This window comes from Pithys albifrons, chromosome 6 (assembly GCF_047495875.1).
Source record: "Pithys albifrons albifrons isolate INPA30051 chromosome 6, PitAlb_v1, whole genome shotgun sequence".
NCBI lineage: Eukaryota > Metazoa > Chordata > Aves > Passeriformes > Thamnophilidae > Pithys > Pithys albifrons.
Window position 1 is genome coordinate 62839694 of NC_092463.1, and position 25715 is coordinate 62865408.

The window sequence follows — 25715 nt, forward strand, 5'->3', positions numbered from 1 at the left end:
GCCATCCCAAGTCAGACAAGGGATCAGTGGGAGGTTCATTAACAAATAAATGGGGTTTGCTTGCTGCTTGCATTGGTTATCCAGGCTGCTGGCAAGTGCTGAGTGTTTGGGGTGCTTTCCTTCCAGCAGCAAAGTGTTATGGATCACTTTATCACTGCTGTTAAACTGGAGTGATCCTAAAACTTCCAGACTGGACTCATGAGTGGCAGCACTCACAATTCTGCTAGCTAAAGATGTTTGACAAGATAGTAACTCCATCTGGACAGAACACCTTGCCATGCTGTGAGATTAGAGATGAAGCTTTCTCCATTAGGTGAGGCAATCCATGAATAAGCTCCCAAAACTCAGTATCTTAATATTGCTGACAGTGTCATCACCTCATTTGTCCTTCCAGTAACTCAGTTCCTCCTCATTTCTCTCCCCAACAAAGGGCTGCAGTTTTTCTCTCATGAAAGAGTTTATGAAATTTATGAAGTTTACACACAGTGAATTCACTTTGAGGTTTCCCCTCCTTGCTGGAAGCTCATTTCTTGTCATGCAGGTGCCTTTCAGTGGCTTTGGCACTCCCCAGCCCTGTCGTGGCACCAGGCTGTGCCCAGGGAGGGCTCAGGGGCTGCTGTCTTGCCCCAGATCTGCCTTGAGCAGCACCAAGCTTGGACAACACCCCCCTCCACCCCTCTAGTGCAAAACCTGCACTTTGTCTTCTCCAATTGTGTGGTTTTTGAGTTATCTGTTCTCAGTCTGTAGTTTGGGACTTGTGGCAGTCGGGTCTGAAGCTTTGGGTTTCCTGTTAATTAGTAGCATTAATGAATTATTAGAAAAGGGCTGTTGGGCTCTCCTTTTGTAGCGTTTTCCAGCAGTGCATCCAGCACCAGATTCTCAGAGAAGTTGGGGATTAGAAACTGTAAATTATGGACAGCAAGGCAGGACATCTTTCCACAGCCAAGGCTTGAAGGACTGGAGCTTTGGGAAGCTTATCCTGCCATGAACCAGAGCAGAACAGCCTTAAAGTGATGGAAAAGTTTCTTTGTAACTGATGGCCACGTTTTCTCTGTGTTCTGCTGCCACCAGTACTCCCAAAACCAGGACAGCTCTTCTCACCAAACCCACAGCTCACTGGAATTTATAGCAGAATTAACAGCCACATAAAACAAAACTGAGCTCAATGCTAAGATGTTTGAAAAGAAAACAAATTGCAAAAAAAGAAAAAATCATCTCTCCTTTAAGTTTACCCGAAGTCTCATTTTGAGCTAAATATTTCTACATGGGAGAAGGACCAAAGGACAAAGTGGTGTTCTGAGAAAGGGAATTATGAGACAGGCAGCAGCAACCTGGAAGGATGAAGGTGTCCTCACCAGAGAAAATACAATTCCTTAGAGTAAAAACAGTCCCAGGTAAGCTTGCAACGAGGTGAACTATCTGTAACAGACTGACAAAGAGATTTAAAAACACACAAAATGTTCCATGCCAATGGTTCAAAAAGTTTATTGATTATTTAATTTACAAAAATCATATCTCTATGAGGTGTTCTATGCAAAACTGGATAAAATAAACTGCATATAAACCCCAACCCCAGTAATGCAAATACAACACAGAAATGAAACCATGGAAAGGAGGGGGAAAAAATAGTGATAACGAGACATTTATGACATTCATCAAGGATTGTCTCAACTATCCAAGAATTTGTTCAACATGACGTTTTCTTCCTCAACACATTAGACGTCACCATTTTTATACTGGTCTTCTATATTCCATTGGTCCAAATGTACAGTTAATAAAAATTCTTTGCATTCCTTCTTAACTGCTACACCAGTTTTGCCCTTTTCATTTGGATCAGAAGGTGGGAACAGACAGTACAGACATTGAACATGTGCACTATTGGATGCAGCTTGCTATCTTTGGTAGGGACCCTAAATCTGCAGTGGGCAGCTTTCTAGAATGACAAGAAATTCAGGTTTGGCAAAAAAAAAACCCCCAGGTTTAATTTTGTTGTTTAGTAGAACATTACTGGCAGTTGCTGTTGAACATACAAAAAGTGCAGTTGTCTCTTGTATGGTTTGAAAGGGGGATTGTTTATATGGGTTTTGGATCTAACCACTGTGTTTGCATCTCACTGAGTGACTTAACACTTGGCTAGGAACTTTTCCCAGTTTTTCTCAGAAAAGAGGAGGGTGAAGCAAAAGCAAAAAGTAAAGAAATGTCAGACAATCAGTGCTAAAGAGTTTGCAGCCCTCCTCTGGGATAACATAAGCAGGAGGAGCAGGATCAAGACAAAATCATTAATAAAGAGGAAAAAACCCAAAAAAACAATGCAAGACCCAAGGAACTTCACTTGAAGAGAAGGAAAAAGTACCAGACTTTCCTTCAGAACATTAATATTCCATAATACTGGACAGTATCTGATTAACTGCCACTAGCTGTAGCTTTCAAACATTCTCTCTGTTTTTTCAAGCACTATCTGGAAAAGAAGAGAAAAAAAATTATGCACCTCCCCACTCCCTCTAAGTGGAAATGCAAACAACCTACAAAAAACCAGGATTTTCTTTGCTGAAATCACTTAGTGGAAGACTAACTAGACTTAAACACTGAAGTAAATCTGCTCACTTATGAGTAAAACATGCAATATTACAGCAGACAGCCAACTAACTGTCCTCAAAAAGGTGTTTTTTTGCTAATTTGGCAGAGAAGAAACGTTCCCAAACGCATGAAAATAATCTGAAGGAGCCTTAGTGACAAACCCTATGAATTACAATATATTAGCGATCCTCTGTGGCGTAAACACCTTAAAAAGCATCAGCAGAGTTATTAAATATAAAAGCAATATGTATACACCCCCCCACCCCTTCCATCCTCAGAAAAAAGCATCATGATCTGTAGTGTATGGAGTCAGGGGATGGGGAATTAAGGCATGACCAGGGGCTGGGGGTCCTCACTGCCTGAGCTCCACGTAGTTGGCAGGGAAGAGCCCATAGCGGCCCTTGCAGACGCCTCTCCACCAGCCATCGTCGATCATCTCAATGTTGGTGATGATGTCGTCGGGGTCGAAGGAGATCTCGTCGTCCCCAGCTGCAGAGAGAGTGGGCAAAGGGCTGGTGGGCACACAGGGGGCAAAGGAACCACCCCAGGTTGGTGTTTGAAGCAGCTCCACTGCCCCAGTGCCAAGGGTTTGAGGGGAGATGTTAGGGAATATGTGCCTTTTCAAGCTAGTGAACCAAGCACCAATTTGTAGGTGGAGCTTCTGAGATAAGAATGGAATTTCTTTGGAGACCTTGGGCCCACAGAGGAGCTGAAAATGGAGCCTGCAGAAACTCCATGGAGTAATATTATGTCTTAGTTCAGCAGGTGGGACCAGTTTATCACTGTGTGGGTGTGACCAAATCTGTGTATTCTAAACCCTCTATCCCATTTCCCAGGAACTGTTAACAATGGACCATTTGCAACAGCTGCCCAGGGCACACCTGACCCCTCAGGCTGGGAGCTGGGTGGGAAAGAATCCTGGGAGTCAGGAGCTGGGATAACTCCCCTCCAGGGAGTCATTGGCACCTTCACACCCACCTGAGGGGTCATGTCTGCCCATGGGCCAGCAACCATTCCAAAATCCCCCCTGACTCACAGAGTCAGATCACCCATTGTGGAACTCCCTGCCCTGGGGGAGGGACTGGGTGCTCCCACCTGGCCCTGAGAGGATGGAATCTTGGGGTTTGGGGACTTCTGGGACCACTCGTTGGATCCAGAGGAGGTTCAGAACCTCGACAGGAGGAGACCACCACTCTTGACCAGACTGTGACATCATCTGCACCAACAGGGTTTTCACTTCCTTTTACTTTGGACTCAGAGGAACCACGTGGGGCTCAGCACAGGGGCCAACAAACCCCATCGTGTTTGTGCCCCAGTGGACTGGGTTATACTTCTGGGTCTTGTGGGTTAAAACCAATCTCTCTTTGTGCCATTGCATTTATTGTAATATTGTTATTAAACTGCAACTCTGACTTATAATCTCTTTTGTGTTGGGTTCATTTTCTCCTGCTGGTTTACCTTTAAACCAGCACACATTAGTAGAGCTCTTTTATAAAGTTAAAATAAGTTGCATTAAGACAGTTTAGATCTAGCAATTTTTAGGAAATATGTAGTACTTCATAATTAGCTATAGCTGTGTGATGTTAAATAGCTTGCATGGTGCGTTTAAGATTGTGTGTAACTGTGTGGAAAAGTAGCTCTGAATATAGTCCCTCCTAAAAGTTAAATATGCTTGTGTAAGTTTAGTTTAAATATTGTTAATGTAAACATAGTCAGCCCTTCTTCTGCTCCTCTTCCTTTCTTTCCACAGGACATGGAGCTGCTGGAGTGAGGCCAAGATGATCAGAGGGATGGAACAGCTCTGCTGGGAGGAAAGGCTGAGGGACCTGGGGTTGTTCAGCCTGGAGAAAAGGAGGCTCAGGGGGACCTCATCATTCTCTACAACTACCTGAAAGGATGTTGTAGCCAGGTGGGGGTTGGTCTCTTCTCTCAGGCAACCAACAGCAGGACAAGGGGGCACGGGCTTAAGCTCTGCCAGGGGAGGTTCAGGTTGGACATCAGAAATTCTTTACAGAGAGAGTCCTCAGGCATTGGAATGGGCTGCCCAGAGAGATGGTGGATTCACCATCCCTGGAGGTTTTTAAGATGAGACTGAACATGGCACTCAGTGCCATGATCTGCTAATCAAAGCGGGCTTGGATCAAGGGTTGGACTTGATGATCTCAGAGGTCTCTTCCAACCCAACTGATTCTATGATGCTATGATCTAATTGTGGCCTTCCAGTGCCTGAAGGGAACTCAGCAAAGATGGAGAGAGACTATTTACAGTAGTGACAGGACAAGAGGGAATGAGTTCAAACTGAAAGAAAGTAGGTTTAGGCTGGATAGTCGGTAGAAATCCTCCCCTGTGAGGGTGGGCAGGCCCTGGCACCGGGTGCCCAGAGAAGCTGTGGCTGCCCCATCCCTTGAAGTGTCCAAGGCCAGGTTGGACAGGGCCTGGAGAACCTGGGCTGGTGGAACTGGCAGGAAGGTAGAACTAGGTGATCTTCAAGGTCACCTTCTAACACAAACCATTCTGTGATTCCATGAAGAGTGTTAACACTTGGCTAACTGTTAAGATTTTGAAACTTCCCATCATTTCCAGAAACCTTAGTGAGAAATTTTCAAAAGTGGCTCAGTGCAACTGTTAAATCACTAAATTCCTAATTCTCCACATGTTCATTTTACATACCACTACAAGAGACCAAAAGATGAAAAGGCAAAGGAAAAATCCAGACTTATCTGTGCAGAACAAAGGTTAAAAACAAGAGCTTTGCTTACCAGCTTGATAATCATAAAGGGCTATGGCTGTAATTCCAAGTTCATTTTCATACTCATCATAAGCATTTTCTTCTAAAGAGAGAGAGAGAGAGGGGAGAAGGATTAAAGCATGAAGCACACCAGCCATCATCACCCTGAGCTCTTCTCTGTCACGCTCCTCCTTTATTTCCACTGCCAACCCAAATGGCAAGCAGGGAACAGGCCATGCCAGGTTTTAGGAGTGCTGACACTCCTTGTGGATGGACTTTTTCCCTAAACCACACACAATTTAAGCCTGGAAGGAAGCATTCACAAACAGGCACCTCATACAGTACAAAATAAAAACTATCAGCCTTATAATGCTTCTGTAAAATGTGACATTTAATACAAGTTGTGCATGTTGGCAGAGAGGAGAAAGGAGCCTGTTTAAAATCCCCAGGCTTTTCTACCAGAGCAAGTTCATTCTTCACACCTCATTTAGTCACCAGAAGAGGTGAGAAGAGACTCAGAATTTCAAAAGAACCTCATTCTTACAGCTTCAGAAGCTTCATTCATCCGGGCACAGAACACAACACATCCAATTCAAAATCCAAAAAGCACTGACAGAATTTTGTGCTGGCTCAGCAAGCATTTCATCTCCGTCTCTGTGCTTTCTTCCCATGCTGAGCTTCATTCCATAGGGTGGAAATGGTTACCCCTAAAATTCTTTTTGAACTGAGACCCCAGAGAGCACTGTAAGGACTCCAACATCAACTCACTGAAGTTAAAAAATTTCAGCCTTACTTTAGCCATGTCTTTGATTTAAAGAAAATCTAGATCAAGATAGTTTGAAACTTTTAAGCCATATTACATTGTCTTCGTTTCATCTTAATTTCCTAATTAAATTTTGTTGGTGGAGAATCTAAAAAGACTCATCAAACCAAGCCTTTAGAAAACTAGGACAAGTGTGCTATCAGCACAACTATTCATTAAGTCATTGCACCAGGAAACAAGCTTTATTTTAAAGGGTTTTATAAGAGAAATAAACACTCTACCTGCTTGGTAATGGTCTCCTGCTCCTGCCACTTCATAGACAGTCTCTGCTCCATAGTCTGCCTCTCTCTGGCTCACTGCTTCTTGGTAGTTGGGCTCTGCAGCAGCTTTGTAGCCAGGCTCTGGCTCCTGTGCAGCTGGATGGGATGAGTTGGAACCCTTGTGGGCAGTCTCTGCCTCGCAGGAAACTGCGTCCTGCAGGAACACAGGGGTTTGTCAGGGCTTTGCTGAACATTCCTGTCCCTCAAAGTGACCCCAACACACCTCATAGACTGGGCTGGAGGGTGCCTTCTGCTCAGCTGGCTGGGTGACAGGAGATGGTGGGGGAGTCTGCTTCTTGGCTTTAGCTTGTTCCTAAATTGAGGAGAAAGGAAAGTTTCAGTGCAATTTAATCACGGAGGTGACGTGAACAAGAAACAACCCTCCAGGAAGAAAGAGAGGCAGCACATCCTGCAATAAACTGCTGGGAGCAGGGAGCAGAGGAGGACTGGATAGTTAAACCTACTGAAGGTTGAGACTGGTTGTACAGCAAAGCCTCAGAGATCCTGTGAAGCAGAAGAGAAAAAGTGAAGACATAAAAACCCCACAGTACATAAGCATGTGTTTAAAAACCAGAGGATTTTGGTGTCCAGTATATTAATTTTGTTCAGCACCTGGGTGGGCCTCGTCTCCCATTTCAGCCTAAATTTAAAGAACCTCAAGTCCACCCATCCTAATTGTACAACTGATTTATTATCTATCTTGGATGAGAAATAACTCTATGCAAGCTCCTGCAGGTCTGCAAAACATCCTGCCAAGGCAAGAGACTGAACAGACAAAGCAGGTCCCAGATAGTGACAGTGAGGGATTCAGACACTCAGAAGACTTGGATGTGGTAGAAATAAAAGCAGCATTGCTATGGCATTCTGTGACACAAAACCCGTGGATCTCAATCGAGTGTTCTGGCACTCAAGAGGGCAAATCCACAATGGCTGGAAAGCCACTCCTTAGGGAGCCAGGACACTGTAGCACTGTCAGGTACCTATTTAACTTTGCCTCTCTTTACCATAGAGGAAAATTGTGAATCTAAGACCAAACTGCTTTCTTTATTGTAAAAAAAGGAGAGAGAATATGTGCTGTGAGAATCTGTGCACTCCAATAGTTTAGGTCCACCAAGTCACAAATTCCCAAAGGATTCTCAGGGGAAATCACAGTCCAGAGACAGGATTCTGCTGCAGAAAATTCTTTTTTTCCTTTGTTTGCCACAGTTCAGAAAAAAAGTACATCTAACAAAGGAAGCAAAGCATGTCTTAAGAGCAGAGCCAGCTTTGAAGACAATTCAAAGCTTAGTACTTGTTCTTTCTGAAGAAAGTCTATCCTCATGCAAACCCTCCCCTACACTTTTAATTCCTGTGCCACAGAGGAAAAAGCATGAGCAAAGTGATTACTGAAACTTGAACCTAAGTTTGGGAACAAATGAAGTAGCATCAATCCATTAACAGTGTCCCATGGCAACAGTTTGACTGATTTGTCCTAAAAAATGGTCTCTGCAGTCCAGACAGGAGTTGAGGACAGAGACACAGAAAACATTTGACCCCTCCAAGGCTGGGTTTTGCTGCACAGAGAAATGGTTCTGGTTGTTCTCCAAGGCAGCAGAAGATAATAATGGAATCATGAGGCACCAACAACCCAAAGCAGCCATCAAAGAGCTCCCTGAGCACCATTTCATTACATGACACATGTGAAAAGCAAATCAGAACCAGGATATCCAGGAAACAGGGCTCTGGAAGGAAGGAATGCAGCCCATATGCACATTCCCATTGTGGGAGTACCTGTGCCCACATACTTTCTCAAAGTGAGACTTCCTTCCTTTGGTGGGAAGTTCACTTAGAGAAACAAAGTTCACTCAAGCCACAGTCCATCCCCACCCTTCACAGTGCCTGTGGATGGGGTGGGTCCCATCCCTGGCCTCTCCATGCTCAACCTGGCAGCAAAGGGCAGTGCCAGCAGTGCCATCTCAGCTCCCTTTACCCTCATCCCCCCTCTCTCAGCGTCTGCAGAATCCCACAATTAACCATGGAGACGTTCAGACTGTGAGAACATTAATCATCCCGTTATGGTGAAATTTAAATACCAGCTTTGGGGGGAAAAAAGCTCCAAATGTGTCCAGGCAACAGAATCTTTGATGAAGCACAAGAAAAATCAAGCATAATGGCTTGAATTTAACCCACATTTACAGCAAAAATATGGGTAAAGGAATAATGTAATTTTTGATAGCAAAGAGAAGAAAAAAAAAGAGACTCAGCAGCTCATTGACTCACAAGAATCTGTGTTAGCACATTTAAATCCTTCTGGAGAACTATGTTCTCAGCAGCAGGAAACCTCAATGAGAAGCTGAATGGGTAACAAAAGCCTAAATCCACCACTGTCCATCCACAGACCTTACCTATGATACATGAGCACCCAAAATGAATAGCAAGAGAGCCCATGGAGCAGGTGAACTTCTTCCCCCACTCAGCCCAGGTTACAAAACCATGCAGTGGAAGGGAACGCTGGGCAGAAAGCCTGAGGACTTTGTCTGGTCTCACTGGTTCAAAACATGGCTCCAACTGGGTTGTAAGAGGAATAGTCTAATGGAGAGACATCCAGCATCTGTAGCAGGTTGTGGCCTCCACATCTCTGGGAATGTTCAAGGCCAGGTTGGATGGGCAACCTGTGGAAGGTGTCCCTGCCCACGGCAGGGGGCTGGCAGGTGATGACCTTTCAGGTCCTTTCCCACTCAAACCATTCTGTGATCTCCTCTTGTCCCAGTTTTGTCCAGCAGAGTCAAGAAACCTTAAAGGTATTAAAAGTCCACATGACTGAAAGGTTATCATTAAAATACATCACTGATGTACAAAGCTGAACTCCATCCAACCTTTGTGCTCACACTGTGCACCTAGAAAAAAGCAGATCACTCCAGATGCAGAGAGCTGATTTATACCACAAAACCAGAATTTCCCAAGCTCCACACACAGCTAAAAAGGAAGACAGAGGTTTTCAGAAGTCAAACTGGACCCAGGACACATGAGCCATGGAATTTCAGCACAGCACCAGCCTGAGCAGCAGGGCTGAGGGGCCAAACCACTCAACCAGGCAGGGGAACTAGTTTGGGTCTAGTTAACCTGAAGTATGTTTTATTTGCTAGGGTTAATTATCATAGAATCACAGAATCGATTGGGTTGGAAAAGGCCTCTGAGATCATCGAGTCCAACCCTTGGTCCAACTCCAGTCCCTTTACCAGATCATGGCACTCAGTGCCACGGCCAATCTGTGTTTAAAAACCTCCAGTGAGGGGGAATCCACCACCTCTCTGGGCAGCCCATTCCAATCCCTGAGCACTCTCTCTGGAAAGAATTTTTCCTGATCTCCAACTTAAATTTCCCCTGGCAGAGCTTGAGCCCATTGTCCTATTGCTGAGTGCCTGGGAGAAGAGACCAGCCCCCACCTGGCCAGAACTTCCCTTCAGGCAGTTCCAGACAGTGCTGAGGTCACCTCTGAGCCTCCTCTTCTCCAGGCTGAACACCCCCAGCTCCCTCAGCCTCTCCCCACAGCACTTGTGCTCCAGTCCCTTCTCCAGCCTCGTTGCTCTTCTCTGGCCCCGCTCCAGCCCCTCAATCTCTTTCCTCAACTGAGGGGCCCAGAACTGAACACAACACTCAAGGTGTGGCCTCCCCAAGGCAGAGTCCAGGGGAAGGGTCACTGCCCTGGGCCTGCTGGCCACGCTAGTTTGGATCCAGGCTGGGATCCCATTGGCCTTCTTGGCCACCTGGGCACACTGTTGGCTCCTGTTGAGCTTCCTGTCCCTCAGTCCCCCCAGGTCCCTCTGCCTGGCTGCTCTCCAGCCACTCTGTGCCCAGTTCTCCACTTCTCCACTTCTGTGTGACTACACATGGGGTTTCTCTGCAGTCTGTTTTTCTCAGTTTAGGAAGATCAGAACTACCTTGCCATAAACCTACCAAGCACTTTTCATACTCTCCAAACAAACCAGTCAGATCAAGTCTGGACTTGTGATGAATCAGCTGACACTGAGAGAATGGGATGGACATGGTGTGACCCTGACATCCTGCAGCAGCCCCCAGATAAGGGGGTACCCACCACATCTGAGAGAGCAGCACTGGCTCTGCCCTCTTTGTTCCCAAAGAGATCTGAGAAACCACCTGACTGCCCTTCCTGGAATCCAGATGTCTCACAGAGGAGGTTGAGACAAGTTTTATTAGTGGGGCTGCAGCTGCTGGCATATATTGGCTCTAACAATGAAAAACACTTTTGGCAGAAAATAAAAGCAAGAGAGGAGAGAGGGGAAAAAAGAAAAGTAGGAAAACTTCCCCCTATAGCCAGATACAGCTTTTCGTGTCCCTTGCTTAGTCTCCTCCAGCATAAACTAATACCTGTAAAACAAGAAGGGAAGGAGAAGGGGAAAAGAGAGACTACTCTTATATCTGTAAAACAAAAAGGAGAGGGGAAAAGAGGGTCTATTCTTACTCCAGCACCAGCTGCTTCCCTATTCTGGCCATAATATCAGGGTTATTATGCACTACAGTCATGAAATCAAAATAGCAGCATGAGAGCACAAGAGGAGCTGCCAGAGAGGCTCTGGACAAACCCTGGGGCAGCAGCAGCCTGCATGGAAGGTCCCCCAGCTGCAGACTGGTCTTACTGGGCTGGGTCACTGGGGATAGGTCACCTCAGTCCCTGTGTAACAACGCAAAGGAAGGAGACACAAAGGACAAGTCACTATTAATGCACTAGTCCTTCTACCTCACTAGTCCTTCCACCTCAGCAGCAGTTGCACCAAATATGCAAATTCTAGAGAGCTGGTAAGATGTAATTCCTGACTAAACACTTCCTGAAATTATCTTGCTTATGAATAACACAAACATCACAAAGCTTTACACCATGCCAAAGCCAAGCTAATATTTTTTTTAATTCCCAAACTAAGAATCAATTAACATTTGAAAGACTTGTAAGAGTCTAAGACTATCTTCTCCTACCCTCCTGGCTACATCAATGAGTAGTACCACCTCCATCTTCCACAACACTGACTCCAAAAAGCTGCATCACCAATTATCACCATGGTACTCAATTTTTTGACAAGCTTTTGGGGACCACAGAGCTCTTCCCTTCTGGGCTCCAACAAGGGAATCTGGTAGTACCAAAAGGCAGCAGTAAGGAGGAAAAGGTCCTGCTACAAGGATTAGTGGTCAAAATTAGCATATTTTGGGCCAAGCTAATTAAAAAAATGACATCCTATGAAGTGTTACCCTCTCACCCTGTGTGCTGGCTGATACTCTCATGGTGCATAGAGTCAGACACAAGTAAAGAGCAGGTACAAACACAGGCAAACACAAAAGGAGCTTTAAAAGGAAAGAAGGGAGATACCTTTTCTTAAAGAGCCCCTTTTCTCCCAGCACTGCTCCAGTGGGAGTTGAATCCTACTGACCTCCAGTTTCCTTCGAGCCTCCTCCTGTTCCTGTTTCTCCCTGGCCATTCTTTGTGCTCTCTCAGCTTCTGCTTTCCTTCTGTCCTCCTGTTCTTTCTCCTTGGCCAGGTTTTCAAAGTTAGCTCTGATAGTGCTTGTTTTATTAGCAACTGGAACACAGATTGGAAGTCAAGTCAAATAATACTGTTGAGTTTTCGGGACAAATTCCTGCTCCTCTGCCTTCTGAGCTCATAGTCCATCCAAAAAAAGTCCTTCTATCCTTCTTTTACCCTCCTCCCTTCAAAGGCCAAACCTCTTGTGCACATTCCTGATATGAAAAAACCTCTGCAACACTTCTCCCTCCTCTCCATGGCACAGCCTCCACCACTCCCCTCCTCAAGTCCATTCTCCACTCTGATGCTTTTTATTCTCCCTTCTCAATAAAAAGATAAAAAGAAAAGAGAAAACAAACCCCAACAAACCAAACCAAACCCTAAAGGGAGGAGGGAAAGCAGCTGAGGTTTCTAGAGCTGCTGCATTCACAGGAATTCCCTGGTTTTTGGACGTTACCATCTCCAAAGAAAGGATTTGGGGCCAGAGCTTTACCAGCTTCTATTGGCTTGGTCTTCTGGTAAGTTGATGATGGTTTCTCAATATCTTCAAAAGTTGCTGCATTCTGTGAGTGAGGAGAAAAAAAGAACACATTTTAAAAGCCCCACAAAACCTCATGAAGACATTCAGGTACTTCCATCTGTGGCATTTTATTGTGATTCTGTCCCCAAGGGTTTTTTTTCAGAGCATCAAAATAAAATCAGGAAGAATCCAAACTTCACAAAGGGAATAATCCTTTCTGTAAGTCAAACTGCAAAATAATTAATCTTCAGGGGCAGGTTTAAACACATCAAAATCTTACTCACTAAAAAAAGACAGTTTATGAATAGATGATTCATCAGAACTAAAAATGAGGCAATGTCCTAAACATATATTGTGTAGCTGTTGCTGTTCTAATCCACATTGTGCAGAATTTCTACCATGGTAAAAGCCTCCAGTACCCTTGAAGAGGAAGATATTGTTCAAATGGAGCAACTGTTTTGGAAACAATACTCAAAAAATGAGGGTTTTTTTAAAATGAATGGTCTCAGGTCCTGAAGCCACAAGTTGAAAAAAAAAAGCTACAGCTTTTCAAACTCTGCCACTTTCTCACTTTTAAATGTCCTACACAAAGCTGAGAGTAAGATTTATTTAGTAGATAAATCTCAATGAGGACCTTTTCACTGCCTATTTTCTTAAATTAGAAAGTAGACAGGGGGCATAAACTTCCCTATCTTGCACTGTTCCAAATACCAAACCAAATTTTCCTAAGGAGAAGGTCCCTGACAATCAAAGTGAGCAAAATTGGAAGGTATCAGACACCTATTTTAAGCATCCTCAAGATATAAGACATCAGCTAGTTGTTTGAAAACATGAGTAAAATCATGGAATTCATGGTTTTTCTTATTCTTTTTTATTGATTTTGCTGTTCTATAATTTCCCTACTTAAAGAGATACCCCACAAATAAGTACCTGCATCCAGGTGGGTATGAAGAGACTCTGTGTCACTTTTTGCTTTTTGATGATTCAGAAAGGCACAGAACTCTACTGGAAGATGGGAGAATGCAGAGTTGAACACTACAGGCTTAGTGCCATGATCTGGTAATCAAAGTGGGGTTGGATCAAGAGTTGGACTTGATGATCTGATCTCAGAGGTCTCTTCCAACCTTTCTAGGATTCTATTTCGTACCCCTACAGAAGCCATTGCCTTTTGGAGCAACTCACCTTATCCATCCGATCCTTCTGCACACCATATTTCCCTCCAAACCCCTTAGAATAATCTAAAAGCAGGATAAAAAAACCAGGTCAGAGCAGGGGAGTTTGTTATCCCTCCCACCTTCCAGCCACCTCAGATGCAAACAGCCATGTGAGCTGCATGCAGAAGGTTCAGCCAAGGAAAATGCAGCTTGGTTTGGATGCAGAAAGGGCACAGAAGTGTCAGAGCCTCCAGGAAGCACCAGCAGACAGACCATGGGCCACATGCACTCTGGGAGGAAAAAAGCTGAGCACTGAGAGGACGTCAAGCAGGACTGAGCCCTTCTAATGCATCCCTTCTGCCTTTCCCAGCAACAATTCTGAGCCCTCTGCAGTGGGCACAGAGCCCAAGGCACTTTGCTTGGCTCAAAGGAGACCACAGAGGAGTTTTGGGGTGGTTTTTTGGCCTCTCAAACTTGTTAAATTGTATAAATGGCAGGAAAAGTGAGCAGATTTCTTGTTCTGGTGGATTTGGTTGCAACGAGCATTAAAAAGTCCTGCTCTAACTTGGACAGGGGCAATGCCAGCAGAGCCTGTGGCACCTTCCCAGCACAGAAATGGGCACCCTGAGCTTCACACTCCTCCTCTCACTTCAGCCTGACTCTGGCACCACTTCCACTCCCAAACCCCACTAACTCACTCCTGGCATTAACAATAAAACGAGCAACCAGAGTAGTTTTCTGCTCTTTCCAGTGACCTGCACTCCAAGGAATGTCTGAGGAGCACCAGAGCAGGACTGGAAACACCTCTTTTTGGTGGCAGAGAGCTGTAGGAATGTGCCCTGGGGACAGACAGGCTTTCTATGCCCCCCTGGAACACAATCCCAGTTACCCCTTCTCTCTCAGGCCCCAAACCACCACCAGTGTTTGTATTCAGGCTCTGCCAAGGCTCAGCTGACACTGCAAGTCGGAATTTGTGTCACTGTAGCACATCAGAAGGAACAAGCTCCTCTCCTTCTGCTTTGTATGTATTGGCAGCCAGAATAAATGTACTACACTTACATTTTCCTGATCCAGACTCCTCACTTTAAGATAAAGGAAAACCAGGAATTCATTGTTTGTACCTCAACTCTTTCACAACGATTAGAGAGAGCATTTTAGAGAGAGCATTTTAACAGCATTTGCTCACCCAAGAACCACAAACTTGCTTCAAAGACTACGAACACTTTAAAATGATCTTTGCCATAAACATTACCTACTTCTTGTTTCAAAGACTATGTCACTTTAAAATGATCTTTGCCATAACCCATTGCTTGTTAATGGTTACATGCACTGTCCTTATCCGAGTATTTTTTCACCAATTTCTCCAAGGAAAACTTTTTATTTAGACTCTAAAACTGCTAAGCACAAAACTTCCTTAACATCCCACTGGCAATAATGTTGTTATTATCATATTCTATGCACAGCTATTGACTAACTGCCTGCTTTTGTAAAGCTGTTAACTAAACACTGGACTTGTTTCCTGGACACAGGATTGGTTCAGATAACACTTTAGGAATAAAATGGAAGAGGAGGGACAGAAGCAAGAAGGTGCCTGCACATTCCTAGCAGGGATCTGCTCAGAACAGAACCATTCCAGCCTGGGTGAGAAGTGGCTGCCCTGGCAAGAGAGGAAAAAAACAGTGCCTTTTTGAGATTCATGCTTGGCTAGTTTCTCCTTGTAATCAAACCCCACAGCAGATGGGTCCTGCCTTTCTGTCTGTACACCAAATTTCCCTCCGAAACCACTCTTATAGTCTGAAAAAGCCACATGTGATAAATTAAAAAGGAGGGAGGAAAAAAAGAAAAATTCAAAATATTTCTTGCAGTATTTTCAATTATTTTGGATGGTGGGAAAAGAAAAGAAATAAAATTTCAGGACACTTTTGTGACAGTAAATCCAAAAAAAGTTTCGACTTGAGATGAGTAAGAGGTCAATGTGATTTATCAGATGTGAAGTCACAGAATAAAAAGAATTTCTCAACTTTTTTCATCCATTCTGCATAATGCACTTCATCAAGGTTATGAACACAAACACACAGGTAATATGTTCACCAAAACAAAACAACAAAAGATACAAGAGAATAAACAAAATAATAAGTAACAAAACATGGAAGGGAATAAAATGAGCTTCCTTCATCAGTGTGGTTAATATCTGTACAGACATCTGACTGATGGGCTCCACAGAGCCCAACCCTCAGATATTCCTACAAAGAAAGGAGGAATATTCGTGCTATAACACAGCTTGGGGAAAAAAATTACCATAAAAATTATCTCAGCTGGAGCTATGATCATTCCCTGCTGCTGCCTAGGGAACAGCCTTTACAAATACACACATAAATATATATATATATGTCATAAAATGAGGGAGGTCACATTAAAAAATGGGTTTCAGGTAAGCCTCTCAACCAACCTGCTGGAGCACCCAACAGAACAATATTCTGAGGATCACCTTGAATTTCTTTGATTAAAAAAATCATCATTTCCCCAAGGGAAGGAAAGGTGAAGACAGGCAGAGGGATGGAAAGCTGTATTTTACAGCTTTTATTCTAGATCCCAAGTATTTCATGGGAACAGGCCATGAGAGGGGACAGCATTAGATATTAGATATCAGATTTTCCCTGCATGAAAACAGGGCTATGCACAACAGAGTCTATGTGGCAAGTACAAAGGAATTGCAAACCTGTGGTTTGCATCAGTGAACTGAAAAAGGGAAAAAAAAAATGAAGCATCTCCAGAGAGAGCTCAGCACTAAGTCTGAGCTTTCAGGGCCTCACTATCAGATGTGCTAAACTGCTTTGCAGACATCAGTACAACCAGTATAACCAGTACAACCAGTGCACAGGAACTACCGCAACGCAGGGAACGGAGACTCATGGGGGAGGATGTGGCCAAAGCCACCAGGGAACAGCAAATTCAGGATGAGGGAAGGGAGAATAAATAAATAAATACTCAAACTGAGCTGCTGTACCTTTCTGGGACTCGTGAAGTTGCACCTTCTCCTGGTGGTCCCAGCCAAGGGCACACTTGTCCTGTCTGTCTGTCTGCACACCAAACTTGCCTCCAAACCCCTTCACATAATCTGTGGAGTTGCAGAAAAAGTTATTGCAATTTATGGCTGTAAACAGGATTTAAAAAAAAGTAACATCATGTCATTAATGACACCATCTTTAAGGATAATACTCTTTTTATCCCCTGCTACACTTCCTGAGTGAAGGAGAAGGGCACACAGGCAGTAACTCTGGGACTACAATGCAAGGAAGCACCAAAAGTCTGACACAGATTCAATAATATTTAAAGATCTGAAGAATCTGCTGCACTTCCACCTAGAACTGTAACATCCACATGTATATGCACAATAGAAATATAAAGAATGAAGGGCTTGATGCTGCCTCTGAATAGCACAGATCTGTGCAATTATACATCTATTTCAATAACCAATTATACATCTATTTCAATAACCAATTATACATTTATTTCAATAACCAATTATACATTTATTTCAAGGTCCCTTGGAAATCAGGCTGTGAAAATAATGCAGTTTGTAATGGCTTCCTTTTCATTTAAGGCAATCCAAAATTTGCAAACACAAGAAGCAAACACACACTTACCATAAAACAAACAAAATCCCATAAACCAAACCAACCCAACCCCACAAAGGAAATACTTTTCCCAGGTTTAAAAGGATTTGAATGTCTGTTTTAAAAAGATGAAAATAAAAACCTTTCTGTGATTCATGTTTTTCCGTTTTGCCTTGATACTCAAAGCCAACAGCACTTTTATCCACTTTATCCTTGTCCACACCATATTTCCCACCAAAGCCCTTGGAATAATCTGGAGATAAGAGGGAAGAATTTTATTTGTCAATAGCAAAAATATTGCCTTGGAAAATGGTGACAATCAGAGCTGCTAACATTGCATCATGAATTAAAAGAAGCACTGACATCCTCAGTTAAATTCATTTCAGACACTTATGGCTTTCAAAATACATTCTCCAGGATGGAAAATGAAATAGAAATAGCATCATGTCAGGGCAGTATCAGCAATTCAATTGCTTAATAGAATTCTTAAGACACTTCTGCCACAGTGAACTGCAAAAACCATGTCAGCAGCAGCCTGGATGCTTTCAAATAAGCATCCCCTTCTTGTCAGCATTTCTAGACAGCAAACATTTCTTTGAGATAAACAGACAGCAGATGGCAAAAATGTCACCATTTTTCAATAAAATGGTCGATATTTTGATCAGAGATGCCTGGAAACCTGATTAGCAACAGAATATTAACTCTAGACACCACTGACTGGTAGATGTTTTAATCTACAAATAGAAGATTCTTTTAGAAGCACTGGTTAAACTGCTTGGAGTTCTAAGTATTTTACAGCTTGACAAAAGAAGTGGTTAAAAAAGTCCAGACAAACCCATTTCCAAAGTAACTGGCAGTTGGGTCACCACTTCAAACCAGGCAGGACCTGGTTTTGGTGTCTTTTTCAGAAATTCAGGTTGTCAACAGCATCAATGTTATTCAGTGTTACCTCTCAGGAGTGCAAGAGATGTAAAATATTAAGAGTTTACGACATGGCCTGTGGTCAGTGCCTACAAAATCAGAACCTGAGGCCACTACAGTGTCTATTCACCCTTCTGGGAGTGGTGTTTCTCAGTTTTCCCCTGGTAATCAAACCCCACTGCACTCTTGTCCACTCTGTCAGTCTGTACTCTGAATTTTCCACCAAAACCACTCGAGTAGTCTGCACAACAAAATCAAAATGAACACACTTTTCATGGGCACATCACACCCCAGCAATTGAGGGCAGGGGAGGGAAGTAATTTCAGAACTGAATATGAAGCTTTTAGCACATGAAATTAAACTTCTTTTTGAACACAAACAAGTCCCACAGTTTATGATGGTTCCTATTAAATTGGCTCCCTATTTCCAACAGGGTGCAAGACAGCAAAGAACAATTCCCATCATTTCTAAGATGTCCTTGAACCTCATTTCTAAAACAAGACTCTCAATGATACGTCATTTTCTTGTCTTAAAACCTCATCAACTCATGAAACTACTTTGAAATACACTTTTTCATCCTCTCTTCCACTAAACACAACATCTGATTCACTGAGAATGTCATGCAGAGGTGTTTTGCAAACAGTGAAAGCATGAAGATCTATCAGTTATAGAAAACATGCCCACAGAGGTGACTGCTCCCCACTGTACCTTTCTGGGAGGGATGCTTCTCAGTTTTCCCCTGATATTCAAACCCAACAGCTGACTGGAAGAGAAATAAAATTTTATGTGAGACAGAATTAGATATTAAGAGGAAAACTGCATGAACTTCAGTGGACAGAGAGCATGGAAAGCTCCTGTGTCTTTGGTACTGCTCTGACCCTCTTGATTGGGAGCATAAACACCTACTTAACTTCCAGGGCATATTCATTTCCATGATAACTTAGGACTTGTGTCCATGGCAAGGATTTTTGCCCTTCCTTGCCAAAGCAAACTGCACCAGCAACATATTCTAGTCTTGCCAGGTTGAGTAATTCAGTGCCACAGAAATTCAGTATTTCCATGAAGGGATTGTGACAGATTCCTGGAACAGGACATGAGTTATCCTGCCCAGCAGTTTGTGTTGAGATACAGGATAAACCATCCACAAATCCCTTCTACAGCATTCAACTGACCTTGTCAGAGAACACAAAAAAAACTGGTTTAACATCTCTTTTCAATTCATCTCAATTTCCAATAAAAGCTTTTTTTTTTGGCTTTACTTTAAACAGTAATTTGTCTTTGTTGCAGTCAGTGTTAGTTTGCTGCTAAACTTCAAAACCAGCAGGAATGGCAGAGGCTCCCACCTCTGTCCATTCTTCCCATTATACTGATGGAAAACTCAAAGCCCTGGAAATTTTAGGTTTTACGTGTTTTTTACAAGAGCTCTCTTGTTATATCACCTGAGGTAGGAAAGGCTTAAGCATGTTGTACCAGACCTTTCTACATCTCATCAAATACCAAACATCACAACATTTTAAGCACATCAACATTTGAAGGAATTGCACACACAAAAGGAGATGAAAATCACTTACCTGGTCAACTCTGTCGGTTTGTACTCCAAACTTCCCACCAAATCCTTTCACCAAATCCACTTGGGAGCAATGCTGAGAAAGCTTGGATTGATATTCATGTCCAACAGCTGACTAAAAGAAAAGGGCAAGTTCAGAAAGAGCAGTTCCACCCAGTTCTGTGTGTAGGAGAAAATGCTTTTCTCTTGTCCTGTGCTAAAGGGCAACCTGCACTGTGCCACTTAGGGGTGCCCACACACCTGAGTGAGTAAAGTTATTTTTACAGTGTTTGCCCTTTTTCTTCCACACAGGTGCTGGAGGGAACATTCCTAACAGGTGGGAAAGCAAAACATTTCTGCACACAATGGCTGAAGTAATTGCCAGGTAACAGAAAAGGATGTCAATAATAGGACATCATTTCAACTTCAAGCATTACAAAAGCTCCTTTCTTTTGCTGACTGAAACAATCACCCCCTTGTTCATTTTGCAGATATTCTGTAGTAGAATGAATGTTAAATGTGACAGGAAAGGCTCCCACTCCCTTTATTCTTCCCATTACACTTATGGAAAACTCAAAGCTCTGGAAATTTCAGTTTTTAGATGGTTTTTACATGAGCTCTCTTTCGTTATACCAACTGAGGTAGGGAAAGCTCAAGCATGTTGTACCAGACCTTTCTACATCTCATCAAATACAAAGCAGCACAACATTTTAGAAAAGACCTGGGAAAAGACTTTTCTTGGAAATCTGTGGGTATTTCAGAGTAAAATACCCACAAAAATAATTCCTCAGCAGGACACTCTGCTACATTTTAACTCAGTTCTCGAGGGCTGGCTGACAGAATGATGTACATGCTCATTTTAACTCAGCATCAAGGTTTGGTCCCAAATTCAGCAAATCTCTGTACCATGACAATGCTGCAGTAACTTAAAGCAAATAAAGGAAGAAACCCTTCCTATTCAGGAATGTTTTGATACTTATTTTAACAGAGCATATAGAATAAAGTAGCCAGAAGTTGAAATGTCTAATTATCACACAGCTAAAGGAATTACATAAAGAATTATTTTAAAGAGCCCTCAACTCCTTACATAAACAGTACAATCTCACTGGACTACAATATTTTACAATGATATTTTCCAAGGATATTTTAAATACTTGGATGACTCACTTTATCCATTCGATCCTGTTCAACACCGAATTTCCCTCCATATCCATGGGAAGCTTTGGGTCCTCTTTCAAGCTCCTTCTCTTTGAGGTTCTGGTGCTCTTGGAAGACATTCTCTCTCAGCTGGTGAATACTTTGAAGGCAATGATAATGAGCAGAAAGTTTGACTAAGAAAGTTTCAGCAGACAACTTCAAAAGGATGCAAACCAGAAAGTTGACAAAAATATCATCTTAATTAGGAGCTGGACAACTTGCATTTTTCAAGCCCTTCCCATTTTTTCACTGCATAAAACACTTCATCATATTCTGAAGAACTGGATTTGTTCCACTGCCCAACTGTCTAAAAAAGAACCAAAACAACTGTTGGCTTTAAGATTAACATGGCAGGGAACTTTGCTATTTGAACAATCAATTATCTAGAATTAATATGTGCCTGAAACACTTTTTTGTGTCCTAATTTAAATTCTTTCTTTTTATTCAAATGACTACTTTTCAGAATAGAGATCATCTCCCATCACACAGTCCCTATGGTAAAAGGACTCATTCTAACTGAGCATTTTGGACACAAATGTAATGCAAAAATAAGAATGCAAAGGGACATGCAGTTCCTCTTCCCAGAGTGATCCCTTGCAATATGCAGGAATTGAACTCACAGTAGTAAGACAGAAAGCTGCAAGAAATACAAGATTCAGCAGATAGAGAATTTCTGTTTCCTACAGCACTCTGTGATACTCATCTGCTTTCCTACCAGTTTGTTACTTGGCCAGAGGTTTTGTAGTTTGGTAACAGGTTTCTAAATAAAGCCTAAGAATTAAGGGCCCAAACATTTCCTTAAAGCACCAAACTGGAGCTGCTCAGATCACTCAACAGCAATTTCCTCCCTGGAGCTATTTGCTCATACACCAGAGCAAAGAAGCTTTCCAGACACAGAGGCTGGAAAAGAACATTTCTGGTGACAAAGAAAGATTTAGGAGTCTCTACACCATATTTCTGATTTTAACATCAGATCGGAAGGTACTGAGGTATCTGAAAGAGCAATCTGGCAAATAATCTTCTACAGGGCCTCTTGTTTTAATTATGAAGACACAAGTAACTGAGAACATGAGTTGATTAAAAGCTGCCTGTCCCTATTAATACATCCCACAGGAGAGTTGCTTTACTTGATGTGCTCCTGGTGGCCGGATCCATTCACAGTTTTGGCTCCCCAGCGCTGCTCCTTCTCACTCACATCATTCTGTGAAGGACACACAGAGAAAGAGTTAACCCCCCAGAGAAAACACACAGTTATCTGCACTTCAGCGTTCAGAGAAAAGCCTCCAGCAGAAGGAGAGATCAGGAGAGATAGAAAGGTGGATACCACCACCTTCACTTCCAGGAACATGCTCCCAGCATTTGATTTGGCTACCACAGCCCCCACCCTGAGGAGTTACTCTGAACAGGAGTAACCCAAAATCCATTTACCACGAAGTCAGGATCCGTCTCCCAGTCGTCGGCCTCATCTTCCCGGTTCACACACACCACGTAGCCTGCAGTGGCCTTCCACATCTGCAACAGCAGCAGGACAGGCAGGGTCACCCTCCAGTCACCTGCAACTCATTCATGCACCAGCTGATGGAGGTGCAACCTAAAATTCCCGATAAAATATGTTATTTACCCACAGCACCAGAAGCTGTACTTGCAGTGAAAGCAGATTTGGCCACTGGCACTCAGGATGTCTTCTCAAGCTGGTTTGAAAACCCCTTTAAGGTTTCCTATCTACACTGTAAAAAGGTTAGGAGGCATCACTGATATGATTTCAGAGAGAACAACGAGGTCTTTCCTTGCTCATATTAACACATGTCTTCTCTTCCTTCACTCCACCCAAAGGCTTCTCCTCACACAGGTTTCCAAGCCAACATCCACCTTCTTCCAAAGGCTGCTGCTAATTCCAGCTCCTCTGCATTTAGTTAAGGTGCAGAAAGAGGTGGTTTTTCTGCTCTTCAGGCTCCATAACCCACATTATGCCTGCACAGTCTCCTGCATTGTGTAAGAGTTTCATTAGGACTACAGAAATCCAGATAACTGTAAGACTTTGCACACAATCCACCAACAGAAAATGTGAGTTTGCGTCTCTTAAGACAGACAAACAAACTCAGCATCTTGTTTGATTTCAGAATAAACACAGGATGAGTGCTGGAGTCCTGACACCAGGAAGCAAGATTCATAAAAAGGCAAAGAATGACATCTAGAAACAACATCCATCTAGAAACAACATCCAGCACTTCCAAGAGGTTAATGACTTGGGGCATCTCACTTCGGGACACCTTATCCCCTGTGGAGTATCAAGTTGGATGCTTTTAATTAACACTTCTGAATGTGACTAGTTAGCAGAATTCCTGACCTGCCTGGAATGTGGCTGTGTTTTAGACCCTTTGTTCTAGCTAAGTCAAAACAAATAAATTCTAAAAAGCAAAACTGAAACGTCAAACCCAAGCTTTCAGCTCTTCCAGCTTTTTCAGAAACACAAAGAGGATTTTTCTTTGCTCTTCTACTATAGTTCAGCTTTTTAACATGCCACCATTCTGACCCCTTACCTTTATCTTTGCAATTGAGAACAAATTTTAAGGAGGATTGTCACAGGCTATTTCATTCTCACAAGCATAACTCAGTAGGTGGAATGACAACTCCCCTTTAAAAGCATAACTATTAACCCCTGGGTAAAGTCCACAGCTTGTTCTGCCAGGCTTGTTCTCCAGCCTGCCAGAATGAGCTGATGAACCAGTTTAATGGAGCATTTCAGAAATTTCAGGACTGGCAACGTGAATAACTGCAAAACTGATAGTCCAACACCAAGGCAACAAAAGGATGGAGCAGCCCAGGAGGAGGATGTAAAAGTTTGTAACACAAACCTTTGGAACACTGGTATTTTATCCTTGTGCTTCGAATATTCTGCCTAAAGCCTTCTCTACTCTGAGACCATGTCTCAGGTTTTTCTGCTGTTTCCTACTAAAATCCAATTGCTCACCAAAAAAGAACAAAAAGCCTTGGAAAACAGAAGCAGAATCACCAGCATAATAAAAATCAGCACGGGGTGCAAGTTCTAACTTGATGGGGGATCCCAGCCCAGTGATGGGGGATCCCAGCCCAGTGATGGGGGATCCCAGCCCAGTGATAGGGGATCCCAGCCCAGTGATAAGGGATCCCAGCCCAGTGATAAGGGATCCCAGCCCAGTGATAAGGGATCCCAGCCCAGTGATAAAGGATCCCAGCCCAGTGATGGGGGATCCCAGCCCAGTGATGGGGGATCCCAGCCCAGTGATGGGGGATCCCAGCCCAGTGATAAGGGATCTCAGCCCAGTGATGGGGGATCCCAGCCCAGTGATAAGGGATCTCAGCCCAGTGATGGGGGATCCCAGCCCAGTGATAAAGGATCCCAGCCCAGTGATAAGGGATCCCAGCCCAGTGATGGGGGATCCCAGCCCAGTGATAAGGGATCCCAGCCCAGTGATGGGGGATCCCAGCCCAGTGATAAAGGATCTCAGCCCAGTGATGGGGGATCTCAGCCCAGTGATGGGGGATCTCAGCCCAGTGATGGGGGATCTCAGCCCAGTGATGGGGGATCTCAGCCCAGTGATGGGGGATCCCAGCCCAGTGATGGGGGATCTCAGCCCAGTGATGGGGGATCCCAGCCCAGTGATAAAGGATCCCAGCCCAGTGATGGGGGATCCCAGCCCAGTGATAAAGGATCTCAGCCCAGTGATGGGGGATCCCAGCCCAGTGATAAGGGATCCCAGCCCAGTGATGGGGGATCCCAGCCCAGTGATAAAGGATCTCAGCCCAGTGATGGGGGATCTCAGCCCAGTGATGGGGGATCCCAGCCCAGTGATGGGGGATCCCAGCCCAGTGATGGGGGATCCCAGCCCAGTGATAAGGGATCCCAGCCCAGTAATAAGGGATCCCAGCCCAGTGATAAAGGATCTCAGCCCAGTGATGGGGGATCCCAGCCCAGTGATAAAGGATCTCAGCCCAGCGATGGGGGATCCCAGCCCAGTGATAAAGGATCCCAGCCCAGTGATAAAGGATCCCAGCCCAGTGATAAAGGATCTCAGCCCAGTGATAAAGGATCCCAGCCCAGTGATAAAGGATCCCAGCCCAGTGATAAAGGATCTCAGCCCAGTGATGGGGGATCCCAGCACAGTGATAAAAGGATCTCAGCCCAGTGATGGGGGATCCCAGCCCAGCGCCAGCAGGAAGCTTCCTGGTTTCCGCCTCTATTCCAGCCTCAGTTCCAGAGCACAAGGAGGAGAAATCCGACCCACCCGGGAGTCAGTGGCTGACGTGGTCACAAAAGGAAAAGACGACCAGCCCGGACTGGAGCACAGAGCGAGCGCAGGGCTCGCTGCGAGCGATGTGCGGACACATCACCCTTCAGGCAACTGCCCCTGCCCAGGGCCCCGGGACGAGTCCCGCAGGAACAGGGACAGGGACAGGCCGAGGCTTCCCGGTGAGCGATGCGGGCTGGGGGGCACTGGGAGCGGGGGTCGGCCGCGGCATCCCCGGCGGAGGCGCCTTCTCTGCAGCGCCTCTCCGAGCGCAACCAGCACCCCATAAAACCCCGTAACACCAAAGGCAGGAGATGGAACAGTCCCGGGACCCGCAGGATGCTCCGCAGCCGCCCCTGCCCGGCCCCGCTGTGCTCACGGTGGTGCTGGTGCTGGCTCTGCCTCTGCCTCTTCCTCTTCTTCTTCTTCTACTTCTTCTCCTCCTCTTCCTCCCGCTCCCGCTGCTCGGCCCTGGCTCCGCCGGCGCTCCCGGGGCTGGCCGCGGCTCCGCGGTGTAATTTCCGCTCTGTCCCGTTCCCACTTCCTCTTCCCGATCCAGGTGGGAGCGGCGGGGCCGGCCGCGACCCGCCCC

The 25715-nt window shown here is 44.4% G+C and overlaps 1 protein-coding gene across 3 annotated transcripts; it reads right to left on the reverse strand.

The window, feature by feature from the left end:
* Window positions 1-1469: 1469 nt before the first annotated feature.
* On the reverse strand, window positions 1470-25675 carry CTTN (cortactin). 3 transcript variants are annotated; one of them, XM_071559241.1, is made up of 17 exons: window positions 25503-25675; window positions 22284-22367; window positions 21983-22056; window positions 20826-20955; window positions 19684-19794; window positions 18821-18875; window positions 17334-17444; window positions 16582-16692; window positions 15258-15368; window positions 13603-13658; window positions 12394-12463; window positions 11809-11957; window positions 6612-6701; window positions 6350-6542; window positions 5337-5408; window positions 2934-3066; window positions 1470-2458 (listed from the first exon to the last, which is right to left on the reverse strand). In XM_071559241.1, exons 2-17 carry the CDS (start codon window positions 22365-22367, stop codon window positions 2455-2457), a joined length of 1554 nt encoding a protein of 517 aa, XP_071415342.1. In that variant the 5' UTR covers window positions 25503-25675; the 3' UTR covers window positions 1470-2454. The 3 variants fall into 3 exon arrangements, with proteins under 3 accessions (XP_071415342.1, XP_071415341.1, XP_071415343.1); XM_071559240.1 differs by having other exon boundaries at window positions 1470-3066; XM_071559242.1 differs by lacking the exon at window positions 15258-15368 and having other exon boundaries at window positions 1470-3066; window positions 25503-25674.
* Between the last annotated feature and the right edge of the window lie 40 nt (window positions 25676-25715).

Coding starts and splice junctions, on each gene's coding strand:
- CTTN (XM_071559241.1), bottom strand. CDS start 22,367: ATGTGGAAGGCCACTGCAGGCTACGTGGTGTGTGTGAACCGGGAAGAT. Junction 11,958..12,393: donor GACCAAGCCAATAGAAGCTG/GTAAAGCTCTGG, acceptor TCTGTGTTCCAG/TTGCTAATAAAACAAGCACT. Junction 3,067..5,336: donor CCTTTATGATTATCAAGCTG/GTAAGCAAAGCT, acceptor CTCTCTCTGCAG/CTGGGGACGACGAGATCTCC.